Source organism: Zeus faber (assembly GCF_960531495.2).
Source record: "Zeus faber genome assembly, chromosome: 12".
Lineage (NCBI taxonomy): Eukaryota > Metazoa > Chordata > Actinopteri > Zeiformes > Zeidae > Zeus > Zeus faber.
In genome coordinates, this window is record NC_137196.1 from 17,048,263 (window position 1) to 17,064,444 (window position 16,182).

Below are 16,182 nucleotides of genomic sequence, written 5' to 3' on the forward strand. Positions count from 1 at the left end.
ATGGTGTGAAGAGTATTGAAAAGGTAAACTATTGAGAAATGCATGTTCCCCCCCCCCCAAAAAAACCTGCAAACCAACGGAATCAAATTTTTGATGATAAACCTTCACCTTTACAGGTTTTATTTATGGCTTATTTTTTTTTTAAACCCATTTCATACGAAAAAAAAAAAAAGCTACATGTTCCTATTGAAAGCTCATCAGCTTATCAGAAAAAGATGGATCATCGATGGTGTGGTTTGAGCAGCCACACCTGTCCTGGGTCTGGGTAACTGGGGGCCCAGGATCAGAGTGGTTGCATACCTGTTGCTCGTTGGTTCGTCTGATGAGCAACAGGTAAAACCACCATCCCCACACACACTCAGGAGAGAGGAGCCTGCGTCATGACACATGTCTATCTGCTCCTGGGCTTATTCAATCTAGCCCACTCTCTACAATAAACTGTGTGTCTACAACCCCGTCGTCTCTGTGTCGGAGGTCCCTGAAAGCGGCACTTGGGGGGCGTGTGGTAGGCGAAACTGGCACAATGTTTTTTATTATTTGTTAATTTACTTATTATACTTTATTAATCCCTCTGGGGGAAATTAGTTCATTCTCTGCATTTGAGCCATCCTATACCTAGGAGCAGTTGGCAGCCGCAGTGCAGCGCCCGGGGACCAACTCCAGCTCTTTTGCCGGTCCTTTGGTCAGGGACACCGACGGGAGTATTAACCCCCTAACATGCATTGTTAGATTATTGTTATTATTCGTTTTCTCACACCACTTTGCACTACTTTGCACCATTATCTAAATATTTTACCAGATATGTTGGCTGTATCCGAAAGCGACATAATCTCATATTTGCCTCTTTCTAACCGCTGGGTGGTTTCACCACAGCTGGTGGGCGTATGGAAGTGGAGTTATTTAGGACTCGACACCAAATAACATGTAATGATACAGTCCAGCCACAGCCTTTGTTATTTACACCCCCTGAATTCACGACTTCTTAGAAAAAAAAAAAAAACCTTCAAATAAAACCAAAATACAACTCCTGTCAGAAGACCGCGAGGAGGTCTGCGGGAATTTACAACACAATAACTCATTTGTATGACGCCGCAGGTTCCTCCAGAACATCCACCAGGGAAACCTCCACCTTGCACCGCCCTCCGGGATCAGGTCGGTGCGCCATAAATAATTTCAACTCACTTTTGTGACCTTGGAGGATCAACCCGCTCTTCCGAAAGGGCGATACCCTCGGATCCAGAGGAGGGTAGAGGGGAGGTTTTGTTTAGGTTGTTATTTTAGTTTAACAGGCCGCCTACCGCGAGCACCGCGAGAACAAAACTCCACGTATTGGAATGTACCACTGTGCGAGGTCGCGGGGGGGTGGGTCAGGGATCGATTTTACGAAGTCATAATCGAGACCAGATTAGACGCCTCAGCAGAGCCGTAGTGCGAAGTCCGTGCTTTGATGGCGATGCACTTCCATTTTATTATTTTATAAACGTGTTTGTTGTGCCCCGAGGGACATAACGTTATGATGAGTCGAGGTGTCCGGGGATCATGAAATCCCGGCGCTCTCTCTGATCTATACGCAGCACATCTTTACACGCACTTGGACAAACACCAAAGCGTAAACTCGCTGTCTCGTCGCGAGGACGCTCAAATTCAACTCTTTCGCACCCGTAGACGGTTTTAAGCGGCAGACTTTTATGCCGGTGGCCTAGATTAGATCGACAAAGGCGTGCGGTCAAAACGGACGGGAGTATTCCATAATATCTGAGCAGTTGCCATGGTGTCACAGACCCCCCAACTAAGCTTTTGAAAAAAGAAGTGGTTTTTTTCTGTGTTTTGTGGAGGAGGTGGAGGAGACACGCATGGGGCCTTCACAATGGTAATAAATAGACAAAGAGGCCAGAGAGTAACAATCGAAGGGGATTCTAATAAAAGACCCCTGATGTGTTTGTGAGCCTCTGCCTGGCAAAGCGCAGTTTGAACGCTCTCCAAAAAAGTCCCGCTTGGGTGGGTGGTTGCGCTTCGGGGATGGTTGTGGTTGGAGACGTCGGCTTCGAATGGCACACCATCTGAAATACACGGCGATCAATTTGCTGTTGAACACGGTGTGAAACAATTTTAGGAAATTTGCAAAAAAAAAATGGACTCTTTCAACACGTTCAGAGTTGTGAGTAGTGAGATGATAACAGATGAGATGAGAAAAAGAAACATGTTTACAATTCAGTATATATAACCCCCAACTAACTATATATATTTTGTATATGAAAAAAAAAGGCAGTATTTAAATATATATGTATATATAATATTATATATAAAGTGTATGATATATTTGTAAAAAATATGTATATATTATTGTTATTACATACAGTATATAGTATTAGTGAGACGTAATAAGATGAAAACACACACATACACACACACACACACACACAGTAGATATATATACAGTATATACTGTATATGCATGTATACTGCATATGGATATGCGTTTGTCTCCGAGTTGCTCACATTGCTAATCAATTATCTCCATCGGCAGAATTAAGGGATATCCTATATTGGCTGTCGTAAAAATATTAACAGCTCTGCAAATTCCTATGCACTGCACATGCCCTCAGCGGAAGTCAGATAACACATAAATAATTAAAGAAACATCAGGACTGGCTGATGTTTCCTGAAAAAGTTTCACCGAGCGTTATGCCTTGGCTGTTATCTCTAAACCCATTGGCACCTCTCGTCATTCCTCTGGAGAAAAAATAAAAACAACAACCGTCTGAAAGGAAACATTTCTATCCGTTTGCTGACGAGAAAAACAAAAACGATAAATCATCGACATTCAGTCATTTTTCGATGCAATTTTGCGCTCGTTCCCTTCATCTTAGTTCATAATGAGTCACAGCAATGCAGGGAATAATGGGCTAATTTGGATTCTTAGAGCCTCTTTTATTTGCGGTTGTGATGGTTACATAATGTGCGGCCGTGTCTGGGTCACCCCGGTGTGGTGTTCTCCCCTCAACCTCTCATTAGACCGCGGTGCACATGCGAAAGCGAACGTCTGGGGTTTGAAATACAGTCCTTTTGAGGGATCCATTTTAATGGATTCTTCCGTGGGTGGCGGAAAGTGCGGCGGCGGGCGACGCGCGCGCGACGCGCGGGTGATGCGCGGCGCCAGGTTTTCGCCGTTTTTCCAGTGCCGTGCGGTTCTTGCGCCGCTTCTACGTTTTGTTTTTTTTTTGTTTGTTTTTTTTCCTCAGTCTTCAAAGTAAAGCTCAGACTAATTATTCGGGGCCTTTTGTCCCCTTCTTCTTTCACATGCTTGTCTCCGAATTCCTTTCCTTGTCAGTGTGAGGTCGTTGTGAAGGACGGCCTTTATCTCTGCAATCAAAACAACCATTAAACAAATTAATCAATCTGTTTTCTGTTGTTTTTTTGGGTTGTTTTTTTTTTTATAGTCTTTGTTTTTGATTTTAGCTTTCATATAAAATACATTTTTGGATTTTGAGCATTCTCTTTGGCAGCCCCTGGCCTATTTTTCCTGTGAAAAAACAACGTGCTTTGGACATATCAGAGGAATTTACCCTCGGACACGTGACGTCCCATGACCATTTTGTATGAATCCAATTAGATCCGAGCAATTAGTAAAATGAGTCTCAAACTGTCACAGGAGGTTTCATGGGTCGCTTGGCGTTCGTGTTTTTTTGGCGCTCCTCGACCTTTGACCCCCTCGGAATATGTTTGTTCAGCCATTGGCCCCAGAATTTCCCCCAGAAGAAGCATGTGTTGTGTTTGCTTTCTATCTGAACTACTACTACTACTACTACTACTACTACTACTACTTCTTTCAGACCAATTTGCATTGCATTTTTTTTTTTTTGCATTTATTTTATTTTTTTTGTCCCAGTATTTTTGTCATAAAGTGGAAATCCATAAGTTTATTGTGTTAAACAAATCCTATATTTGAACATTTATTCGGCTGTTAAGAAACAGCCCTTCAATGTACAGTATGTCAGTTATGCATTTGCTCCTTCTATACGCTGTTTGCACTGCTAGTGTCAGGGTCTGCCACCGACAATGCCAGCAGGAATGCAAAGATTGTGCAGATGCAAGAAGTGAAAGGCGGATGCATACTTTGGAGAACGGAAAGTGAAGGCCTGAAATCACATTTTATCTTAACTTGCCACTTTATGCGGTAGAAACACACACTTTAGGTGAATAAATTAACTTTAAATGGATTTATGATTACGAGCCGGAGCCAGTTTTGAGTCAAATTCTATTTCCATTTTGTAAAATAAAGGAATTTAATATAGGTTGTTTTTTTGTTTTTTTGAACAATCACACATCTTGGTGTGCCCGAGTCAACCTATGACCTTGATATTGACCTTCTCTTCTCTTTCGGTTGTTTTTCTCCGCGGCAGCAGCCGCCCAATTATTTTCTCTGTGTAAATCTGCCGTACATTAAAACAACATTAAAGTTAAATATGTTTGACAATGTTGTCCGCATTCTTCCACCTTTGACCACCTCGCAATTCAAATTCCACTTGCATCGGCGACGCTTCCTCACAAGATATACGCAGCGTGAGAGTGAGAGTTCTGATAAGACACAGATATATCTGCTGCAGCTGTAAAAAGGTTTATGGAACTGCAACCTCGGCAGATGTGCACAACTGAAAACTGCGCTTATCTAGTTTTATGGAATCGGCCACATCACAGGCATGGAGCTCCGAGGGGAAATGAATCGCACTGCGTGTGCGGTGGGGGGGAGGGAGTGCTGTTTTGAAAATGCTAGATGAGTGAAATAAACACTTGATTTGATGAAACTTTTCCCAATGAACATTGTGTTTGTTTGTTTGTTTGTTTGTTTGTTTGTTTCATTGGTTTAATGGTTGATCTGTCAGATGGTTGCCTGGTTGGTAAGTTGTTTTGGTTGGTTTAAATGATAAATAATACATGTGGCACATATTAAACATAGTATACAACATATACGTTGTATACTGTACTGTATATCTCCATACTAACTTTATTCACATGCACTTCACTGCACATATCTGTATATACAGATAGGAATTAGGTTAGATATTATGTTCGGTTTAGTAACATAAATGCATGCATCAGCACCATTTCACTGCATATATGTATGAAAGTAGGTATATGTATGTGACGAATAAACCTCTTGAATCTTGGAACTTGATTCTTGCCTAAATTCCTTCGTACATGCATTCATTCATCCATTCATTTTGGCTGATGATCTGATGATATAATAAAAAGTTACATCGCCTAATTTCTACCATACGTCATCATCACATATCATACATATCATAAAAGCGGATTGCTCGTATTGATGCATTATAAAACAACACAATAAGGCTGATGATGATGGTTAAGGATCTATCCATAAGGATCTCTAACTCCCTTCACTATAAATATGTATACTGTATATATTCTGTATATATATATATATATATACATTCTTTAACTCATGCTACTTATTCCTCTACAAGGTTTAGCCGTGACTGACATACACTTGGTTTGAGTACTACTAGGACTACCCTTACTAAATGCACTTACTGTCAATTTGGACAAAGCGTCTGCTGGATGATATAATCTAGTGTATTGTGTAGTGTCTAGTGCAGTCTAATCGAGTGTCATGGATTGAACAGGTATAGAAAAACTTTTGGATTCGGAAAAACACCGATCAGCCACAACATTTAAACCACCCCTAATAACCATGTGTAGCTCCCCCTCGTGCCGCCAAAACAGCTCTGAGCCGTGGAGGCATGGACTCCAAAAGGCCTCTGAAGTTGTCCTGTGGAATCTGGCACCAAGACGTTAGCAGCAGATCCTCTAAGTCCAGGAAGTTGTGAGGTGGGGCCCCCATGGATCGGGCTTGTCGTTCCAGCACATCCCACAGATGCTCCATCGGATCCTAACCCCGACCATCCACATGAAAAAGCGACTCATCAGACCAGGCCTCCTTCTTCCATTGCTCCATGGTCCAGTTCCGACGCTCACGTGCCCATTGTAGGCGCTTTTGGCGGTGAACAGGGGTCAGTCAGCATGGGCACTCTGACCGCCCTGCAGCTACGCAGCCCCATACGCAGCAAGCTGTGATGCACTGTGTGTTCTGACACATTTCAATCATAGCAGCATTAACTTTTTCAGCAACACCCCACAAGACCTGTCATTTTGGAGATGCTCCGACCCAGTCGTCAAGACATCATCATTTGGTCCTTGTCAAAATTGCTCAGATCTTTACACTTATCTATTTTTCCTGCACACATCAACTTTAAGACCTGACTGTTCACTTGCCGCCTAATATATATCATCCCTTTACAGGTGCCATTGGAACGAGATGAGCAATGTTATTCACTTCACCTGTCGGTGGATTTAACGTTGTGGCCGATTGGTGTATGTTTAAAGTTTTGAGTGTCGGTCCGCCCCCAATGCTCCATTGTGCTCTAGGTCCTGTGTGTAGGTGAGTGTAATGACATTGTGTGTGAGTGGTGTCCTCGGGGGAACGGTGTCAGCCCTGAGTGACACGTTAGTCATCTTGGCATCCCAGCGCTCACTTAAAGCAACCTTGAGTGCATATTAAATACCCTGCAGTCGGTCGACCACAAAACCGCTAAACGGGCAAAATGATCAAAATCCTGACACTGTTAAATACCCATAAACGTCATCATGTTTACTGCATCGGCTTATGTCATGTCGTATTGTGCGATTCTTCATCTAGTATAACTCCCTTTGTGTCTATTCTGCTTGTAGACCAAGGATTCTTGTCATTTTTTCTTCATCTTGGAAAATATGATGCAAAAAAAAGCTCTGATCTGAACATACATTTGTTTTCACAATTTGTCGCGTTCTTATACCTTTCTTACAAAAAAGGAAGGGAGGAAGAAAAAAGGGTTTGAACATACTAAGCTTGTGACAATAGGGGGATGAAATTGATTTTTTTGGGGACATGAGAGCCCTGTCTTTCTGGGTAGGGCAGGCTGTACTGCTACTTATAGGTTGCCAGTTGCTGCCCCCCCCACCCCGCTCTGTCTCTCTCTCTCTCTCTCTCTCTCTCTGTCTCCCCCCCCTCTCTCCCTCTCTCTCTCTCTCTCTCTGTCTCTCCCCTGTCTCTCTCCCTCTCTCTGTCTCCCCCTCTCCCTCCCTGTCTCCCCCCCTCTCTCCCTTTCGCTCTCTCTCTCTCTCTCTCCCATCTCTCCCTCCCTCTGTCTCCCCCCTCTCCCTCCCTCTCTGTCCCTCTCTCTCTCTCTCTCTCTCTCTCTCTCTCTCTCTCTCTCCCCTCTCCCTCCCTCAGTCTCCCCCCTCTCCCACCCCCGTCTCCCCCCTCTCTCTCCCTCTCTCTCCCTTTTCTCTCTCTCCCTCTCTCTCTTCTCTCCCCTCTCCCTCCCTCTGTCTCCCCCCCTCTGTCTCCCTCTCTCTCTCTCTCTCTCTCTCTGTCTCTCTATCTCTCTCTCTCTCTCTCTGTCTGTCTTTCTGTGTGTGTGTCTCTCTCTCTCTCTGTCTGTCTCTCCCTCCCTTTATTTAAATATGACGACTGTGTATAGTCACAATAATATTCACAATCAGAATCTGCTTATTCAGCTGTACAGATAATTAGCAGATATAAATACCCAAATACATAAAATACCTAAATATACAAAATGTAAAAAATGTGATTCTACCAAATAGTAAATACATGCTATCGTTTGAAAGAAATGACCTTTTTTTTTTACATAAGAAGAAAAGATTTTCACCCTTTGGCTGAAATACATATCTCCATAAGGAAATGCCAATGAGGAAATACTTAGATCTTACATTTAGATTCATTGTCAGTCTTTTTTTTTTTTTTCGATTTTGAGATCAGGTGCAACAGGGAGGTCATTTCTGAAAGTTGATGTTTGACTAGATGACAACTATTCCTTGTTAATAATAATGAACTCTGCCGTGGTTCTTTTCCATCCACAAGTTACTGATTCTGCCCTTGAGAGTTTAACCTAATGCCAATGTGTCCAGTTGTTTGAGGGGGGGGTTGTACCCTTTACCATTACAATTTTTAAAAAGTCTTAAAGAAAAAGAAAAAAAAATATATATATATAGTTGTTCAAAAATAGATGCAATGCTTTCAGATGTGTCATTAAGATCCATTCCTCTCCTGGTTCTTCCTCCTTCTCTCTGTCCTGCGCTGGGAAAGCTTTGATTCGCAGGTCAGAGCGACAGCCTTGTTAAGTCTGAAAACACCATTTCTGTGGGAGGAAGGGAAGGATGTGCCAAGAGTGAAAGAGAAAATGAGAAAATGTGTGGGTGTCGTCTGATCTCTTGTGTCATTTCGTAATGACCAATATGCTCAGTGTTCTACACTTTTATTTAAAAAGTTATTTAAAAAGTGGACTTTGTACCGACTTTTCTGCTCATTTAAAGCATGGGGGTATTTACTGGCTCACAACTTCTGTTTAAACCACACTAGTCCCCTTCGCTGATGGGAAAATTACCGCTGGATTCATCTGCTCCCAAATCCCATACTTCTGTTCACAGAAAGTCCAAAGAGCAAGCGCTGCGTGGGGAGGTGCTGGAAGGGAGGGGGCTGGAGGAAAGGGTGGGGGGCGGCGAGAGCAAAGCGGGAGACCAGCCTTTTGGGTTTCTCATTAATTCAGCATAGCCGTCCTTTTCACTTTTTGGAGGCCCGCCTCCTTGCCATTATCAGCCGGGGCCATATATATGCAGCCCGTCGCTGTTGTTTGCGAGTACACGTTTCCCCCAGAAAGCCCCCCGAGCAGCCAGCACCATGAGGGAGTTCAAGAGCAAGGCGTTCTGGAGGGCGGTTCTGGCCGAGCTGGTGGGCATGACCCTCTTCATCTTCCTTAGCATCTCCACGGCCATCGGGAACAAGAACAACGCCGGCCCCGACCAGGAGGTGAAGGTCTCGCTGGCCTTTGGACTGGCCATCGCCACGCTGGCCCAGAGCCTGGGCCACATCAGCGGCGCCCACCTGAACCCGGCCGTGACGCTGGGCATGCTGGCCAGCTGCCAGATCAGCGTGCTCAGGGCCGTCATGTACATCGTCGCCCAGATGCTGGGATCGGCGCTGGCCAGCGGCATCGTGTTCGGAGTCCGGCCCAACACCACTGACGCGCTGGGGGTCAATTCTGTGAGTGAGACTTTTTGGTATTTCGGGCCCCTGAGACTTTGTGACAATACGGGGGGAAAAAGTTTGAACTTGCATGAGGCTGTGTCTGTCCACTGTACGGCTCTGAACTACTTCCACTACGACTTCTCCTGAGAAGCAGTTTCCACGTGCGTTGCGCTGTGTACTCTTACACAAATGAAAAAAAGATTTATTATTTATCAGCTGAAAGGCTGCATGCTAAATGTGTCTGACGTTAATTATTAATGATTATGGGATGTTGATTCATCGAATGGACTTACTTTGTGTTTTGCTTTAACATGCTGCATTCTTTTTATTTACGTCAAAATTCCTCTACGTTTTACAACCGCTGTGTTGAAATCAAACAGTTATTATCATGATATCCATCGACTACAATGGCAGTGGAATCTGTCGGCCGATGCAATCACACTAATATTGTTGTTTTTCCTTTTAAAATCCATTATCAATTAATAGACAATCCGAGAGGGAATCGACAGGAGCTCAGCGATGTTTAAAAAAATGGAAAATGTTTCATGATGGCCTCGGCGTTAACTCGGAGTGCTGACGAGAACCGTTGTTTGTGCTGTTTCTCTGGGTTTCTAACTGCCCCCCTTTCCCCCACCCCCACCCTCACCCCCTGCAGCTCAACGCTGTCACTCCCAGCCAAGGCGTTGGTATCGAGCTGCTGGCCACCTTCCAGCTGGTGCTGTGTGTCATTGCAGTCACTGATAAAAGGCGACGTGATGTCACTGGCTCCGCACCCCTGGCCATCGGCCTCTCAGTCTGTTTGGGACACTTGGCAGCTGTAAGTAGTGCAATTTTGCAATTTTGCAATTATTATTTTTTTGCCTCTGGAAATACAGTTTATCTGCACAGGAAGTTCAATGCATCTTTTTTTATGTTGTTTGACTGCAGATCAGCTACACGGGCTGCGGCATCAACCCTGCTCGCTCCTTCGGCCCGGCTTTGATCATGAATGATTTCACAAACCACTGGGTAAGAAAAGTAACACAGAGAGAGAGAGAGAGAGAGAGAGAGAGAGAGAGTGGTGTGGAGTGGAGTGGTAAATATGAGTACATACCTCACATATTTGCGCCTGGCTATTATATGTCATGCTTCAATAATTCAATAACTCCACACCGCCACTTCTTAATTTATTCGTGCATATCTGGAAAGTTAATATCTGATAGAGCCGTTCTATTGTTTCTCTAATCGCACAAAGGTTGGAACCTTTATCGCGACCATCTAATCTTCCCGTCTGTCTGGGATTTTTACAATGCCACCCTGGGGGTTTTGAAAAGAGAGCATGCGTTTAAATGACCTGACTCCTGCGTCACAGGTGTACTGGGTGGGGCCGATGTGCGGGGGCGTGGCCGCGGCGCTCGCCTACGACTTCCTGCTCTCCCCCAAACTGGACGACTTCCCGGAGCGCTTGAAGATGCTGGTGAGCGGCCCCGTGGGCGACTACGACGTCAACGGCGCCGAGGGCCCCGCCACCGTGGAGATGTCGTCGAAATAGTCCCCATCGTGGATAACTTGTTTATACTCCTGTACAAAAACAAAAACAAAAACAAAGCATCTTGTATTTACCCTCGCATGTCAGGATTTTGCCTATTATTTTTTTTAATACCGATGAGGTTTTTTTGTTATCGTCCATGGGTCAGTCCTGGGTCAGTCTTGGCTACGGGCCGGTCATTGTGTTTGTTATTATATTATTTCCACTCGATTTTGTTTAACCGCACCCTTTTTATATCCCGACCTGCATCACAAACATGCGTTGAATTTATTTTTTTATTTTATTTAGAATAATTGTTACAAAGCAGCTCTGTATTAAATCAATTTCCCATATTATTTCATGAGTATTCTCTGTGGAGCCATGTGTTTGTGTACTCCTTTTCTTAATACCTGAATAAGACATTTTTATTTTGAATGTATTATGTATATACACTGGAATGTCTTTTGTAAGTAAATAAAGCACTTTTTCTTTTTAACGGCTTTCACCATTTCCATTTTGTAACACAAAGATCAATATCAACATATGTAAAGTGGATAAACCATTGTGTTGATAATCACTTTATCCTGTAAATGACGTCCAGAATAAAATTTGATCAACCTGGAGAACTTGAACTAGAAGTCACATCTCTGCTGTAACAACAAAGTGTTTAATTTAGACTTTAGACTGCAAACAAGGATTTGCAATTGATTCAGCTGTATCAATACTAACTGCACACAAAGAGATAATTCACAAGTGAATGTGAATATTTTGATAAAAATATAAAATCTTGACTGTTTTAATTAAGTTTATTTTTCGCCCAAAATATCAAATATCAAATATCAAATCATCTGGCCCACGGCACGAAGCTGACCAACAATAGTGTAATCTCTTATGCGTTCCTTCTCTTCTAGTCTATTCACACTCATTCATCTGTTTCTGTGTCTCCATTTCTGAGACTTCAACACAACCGATATCTTCAATTTGCACCTCTTTATGGGCTTGTGCATTGAATATTTTAATTTTGATCAACTGTGTGTGATATAATACTAGCTTGCAATATCAAATTCTGGACAACGTGAAGCCAGGTTTCTAAAGAAGATAACACTTGAACTTTTCAAGTATAATTTATGTTCACGATTTTATTTTGCTCAGAAAGGATGAACAAATTACCTTTAAAATGCAACTTCATGAGTGTTTATTTTCTTTGAATCACGATGAAATACACGACTAGAAAAATGGCATGGTCAAATGCGAATATTCAACGCCGACATATTCTGGTGAACATAATAAAGATAAGGATCATAAAAAATGTATTACTATCTTAATGTTGAAAAATAAAAATGAATAAAAGTGATCCAAATTAGAAGACGCATTTTATAAACACTTTTCCCTATTATAATATATCATAAAATCCTGAGGACGCGTCATTCTAATAAAACTCCATCTCCAAATACTATCAGAAAGAAGATGATGTTTTCTTTTGTGTCATTCAAACCATGATACCCTCTGAATTACTGGGAGGCTCCTTCATTGAACCACACCGGGCTTCAGCTCCATCCACTCAGCTCAAGATGAAGCTGGAGCAGGGTTCTGCTGGAACAAAGGTGCCTCCTGTTTATTTGGGAAAGCACTGGAGAGGGCATGGGATCATCAGACCCTACGAGGATCAGCTGGTTCCAATAAGGCCTGATCCTCCAGAGCCACGCGCCGTGCCAGGTGTTAATGGGACTCACGAAGGCTCTCGCTGTTTGGCTTGGGGCGAGCACGTCGGGTGGTGTAGTAGCGGCGCGGGTGACGTCCTCCGGCTCGTCCGTCCCCGCCTAGTTCTCCGATCATGGCCGAGGTCAAGACCTGGGCCTTCTGGAGGGCCGTCCTCGCCGAGTTCTTGGGCACCGCCGTCTTCGTGTTCGCCGGCATTTTGGCGGCCGTGGGCAACCAGCACAACTCCAACCCGGACCAGGAGGTGAAGGTGGCGGTGGCCTTCGGCCTGGCCGTCGCCACGCTGGTCCAGTGCGTGGGCCACGTGAGTGGCGCCCACCTCAACCCGGCCGTCACGATGGGCTTCCTGGCCAGCTGCCAGATCAGTCTCTTCAGGGCACTGCTCTACACGGTGGCCCAGATGCTGGGCGCTGTGGCCGGCAGCACTGTCGTCTACTACGTCAGGCCCAAAACCACCGATTCACTGGGCGTCAACAAGGTGACACCGCCCTGTCACGGTCCATTCATTCATCATTTTCCTGTGAAAGCCAAACACTCATCACCCGAAAGCACCGTGTTCTCAAACTGTTACGCAGCCAATAATTACTGCCGAATGCCGTAACTGTGATTCAGCGTCGCTTTACTTTGTAGCTGACCTTTCACAAACGCAGCCTTTTATTTATTAGTGTGTCTGGATAAGAAAGGTTGAGCTTTCCGGTTATTGGCTGAATTGGTGTACCTCCTGTAAAATGACCACCTGCTGGCATGTTCATGTTTACTGATACTTCCAACACCAAGTGTATACTTGTTTTGGCAGACACTGAAGAGCTGACCCACACACACACAGGGGTCTGGTTATATCCTTTGCATCTATTGAATTATGGTAATGCTGTAATGTCGCGGGTTTTGGAGCACCGAAGGACAGAGGAAACTCTGAAGTTGGCTTCCTGTCTTCTGCCATAGCTTAATGGAATCAGCACGGGTCAAGGTTTCGGTGTGGAATTCCTGCTCACGCTGCAGCTGGTCCTGTGTGTTAAGGCCGTCTCAGACAAAAGACGTGACGTGAGCGGCTTCGCGCCGCTGGCCATCGGTTTGTCTGTGGCTCTGGGACACCTCGCAGGGGTGAGTATATCAAAGCGACCCCCTTCTCATATTTTAGGCGCGTGTGTTTAATCCGGTCTGTCCCGACAACAAAACGGAACGGCCGAACGCGACGCTGGCTGCTTTCATGTGATGTGGCTGATGTGTGTCCAGAAGGAGCCAAGTGGCCTTTTCCTCTAAACTGTGTTTACAGATCAGCTACACAGGATGTGGAATAAACCCGGCACGATCCTTCGGACCGGCCGTTGTTCAACGGTCTTTTGAGGACCACTGGGTAGGCAACGTCAACCCTCTTGTTCGTTTTTTTTTTTTTTTTTTTCTCCTGTAGTCTCTAAAGATGTCTCTGGAAATCCTGTTTCTTGGCGTTTCTTGGCGTGACTTCAGGTGTACTGGGCAGCGCCACTGAGCGGCGGCCTCGTGGCAGCGCTGCTGTACGACCATGTGCTGCATCCCTGGAATGAGCCCGGCCACAAGATGGGCAAGGTGCTGTGGTGCTGCGGCCCCGATCTGGAAGTCGACGTCCAGGATCACATTCTGGAGAACGCCAAGGAGGAAGTCTGAGTCAGGGCCCTGACTTCCAATCCATGTTATTTATATATATATTAAAAAAAAAGGAATTGTTGCAACTTCATAATTTATATGCTGTGAAAAATAAAATGTATGTCAGTGGTTCTAAATTTAGATTTTGTTATTGCTAGTGTCTGTGGCTTAAATGTGCATACACACACATCACATTTGAATAACCCCAAACTGGAGGGCTCGCGCTTGGACTTTGCGCTGGACGTCCAAATTTGGTGGAGCTCATTTCAACTCATTCTTTGTCTGATTATTTGTCAGCGGCCAGAATAGTGTCTTTAAATCTGCGTTCCTATTTAGGCTTGGGCAAATTGTAGTTGAAGATAAAATGCACGTACTTAACTTTGGGTTAGGAGTAGTCTTCAAACTTGTATTTTTTTAGGAATGCAATACAACAGTGGAATTGACAAATAACACAGGCAAGTTATTGAGTTTGACTTTTTTTTTTTTTTTTTTTTTTTTTTTTTTTTTGCTACCTCTGTGAAAGCTTCCATGTTGTTACGGCAACCGGGCAGCTGTGGGGTACTGATAACGTTCCCAATCAGAATCTGGGGCTACCACGCAAAGTTCCCTACAAAGAGGAGCTGAACTGTTATAACTTAAAATTGACAAGTTGTTCTGTAAGTGTAAGATAAGATTGTTACAAGCGGTAGACCTGGCTTCACCCGTCCGTTGAGGTTAGACAAAGGCATTAATATAATTTTGTTGTTTTCGGTTGCATAATCACACTGTTGCTGATATCGCATCTACATAAAAAAAATTCAGGGATGTCCTGTATTTATCTGGTGTTAAAAATCTAATTTTCCCACACTTGTTCACAAGTTGCTGTGTCGATATGCCTTATTTATGAAACATTTTTAAGCTTTTTCCCCTTCAAAGCAACAGAGAACGTAATCTATTTTTTTTATCAGACATTATCACCATTTCCTTCGGTATCTGTGAACACGTGACTTGAATATTTCAAGTGCAGGAATGTCCCGGTTAATGGGCAAGGATTTTAGCAGCAGCCGTGGACCAAGCATTCCATCACATTTTTCATTTTCTCACTAGGCGTAGATATGCATCGGAAAATGTGGATCTATTCAAGATTCAAGAGGTTTATTTGTCACATACATATACATACTTTCATACATATATGCAGTGAAATGTCTTTGCAACGCACCTGGAGATTATGCACAATAGTTACTAAAACGAACAAATCTTACCTAATTCCTTCCGAGCTAACTAACTGAAACTAACTGATTCCTAAAATGTGTAGCAGTTAGTGAATAGAAAAATATATAAAAAAATAAATAAAACATAAAATAATAAAATATTAGGCCCGTACGGGATGTCTCCCAGGGGTTAAAATTGGAATATTCAGTTCTATTTTCTGTCAAATACAAAACGCCCACTGAAAAATACATGACATGCCTTCCGTTTCATACAGTACATCCTCCAGAATATAAACGTATTGGCTAAGTGTAACAAAATGATGTAAAGCGGTTAATTATACATATAAAATATTACATTTGAATATAATGACAAAAATAAATATAACTGCAGAATAATATGGCATCGGGGCAATTTCCCGTTTGGCTGTATCATAAGTGCATTCAATTCATCGTGGGTATTTTACGGTCTCCACACCATGGACCATGCACCGATTATTATTCTTATTATTATTATTAGACAACCATCAAAAGAACTCACAGCCAAACACACTTTTGACAGAAATTCAAGATGATGACACTCGCAAATAGACCTTAATTTTAATTCAACTTACTGAAGTAACTCATTATAGACGGCTCTGACATTGTGCACAAAGCACAACTTCAATAAACAACACAAGAGCAAAGAGCTCGGAGACCATCGAGGCCTTCAAAACCCGAACCATATATAACAGCTTAATGGGGGAGGCTGGTGGCTCAACGTTTGTTTCGTCTCACGTCGCGCCGTAAAGGCTCCTCGCGGTGGGAGTTTAAAGGGGGTCGGGTTGGTGAGGTTTTTCTTTTTTTTTTTTTTTTTTTTTTTTTTTTGTTATCCTCGACCTGTTCATTAGTGCACGTGGCAGATAAGTGTCGACTGGAAACTGTCTTCCATCACAAATAAACGACAAGAGTAAAGAAATAACTCAGGGATGCATGACCTTCAACAGAAGAGGTTCTGATATTCTGTATACTGTATATGGTATACATTATGGTATACATTATGG

At 43.4% G+C, this 16,182-nt stretch overlaps 2 protein-coding genes across 2 annotated transcripts; both read left to right on the forward strand.

Annotated features, from left to right (window-relative positions):
- The first annotated feature begins 8,699 nt into the window (after nt 1-8,699).
- Nucleotides 8,700-11,109, forward strand: LOC307237909 (aquaporin-1-like). Its single transcript, XM_080010709.1, has 4 exons — nt 8,700-9,121; nt 9,762-9,923; nt 10,034-10,114; nt 10,458-11,109. Exons 1-4 carry the CDS (start codon nt 8,759-8,761, stop codon nt 10,635-10,637), a joined length of 786 nt encoding a protein of 261 aa, XP_079866835.1. The 5' UTR covers nt 8,700-8,758; the 3' UTR covers nt 10,638-11,109.
- A 1,338-nt stretch (nt 11,110-12,447) lies between these two features.
- On the forward strand, nt 12,448-13,973 carry LOC307237639 (aquaporin-1-like; the record flags this gene model as incomplete). Its single annotated transcript, XM_080010396.1, has 4 exons — nt 12,448-12,810; nt 13,275-13,433; nt 13,606-13,686; nt 13,797-13,973. 4 exons carry the CDS (start codon nt 12,448-12,450, stop codon nt 13,971-13,973), a joined length of 780 nt encoding a protein of 259 aa, XP_079866522.1.
- Nucleotides 13,974-16,182: the final 2,209 nt, after the last annotated feature.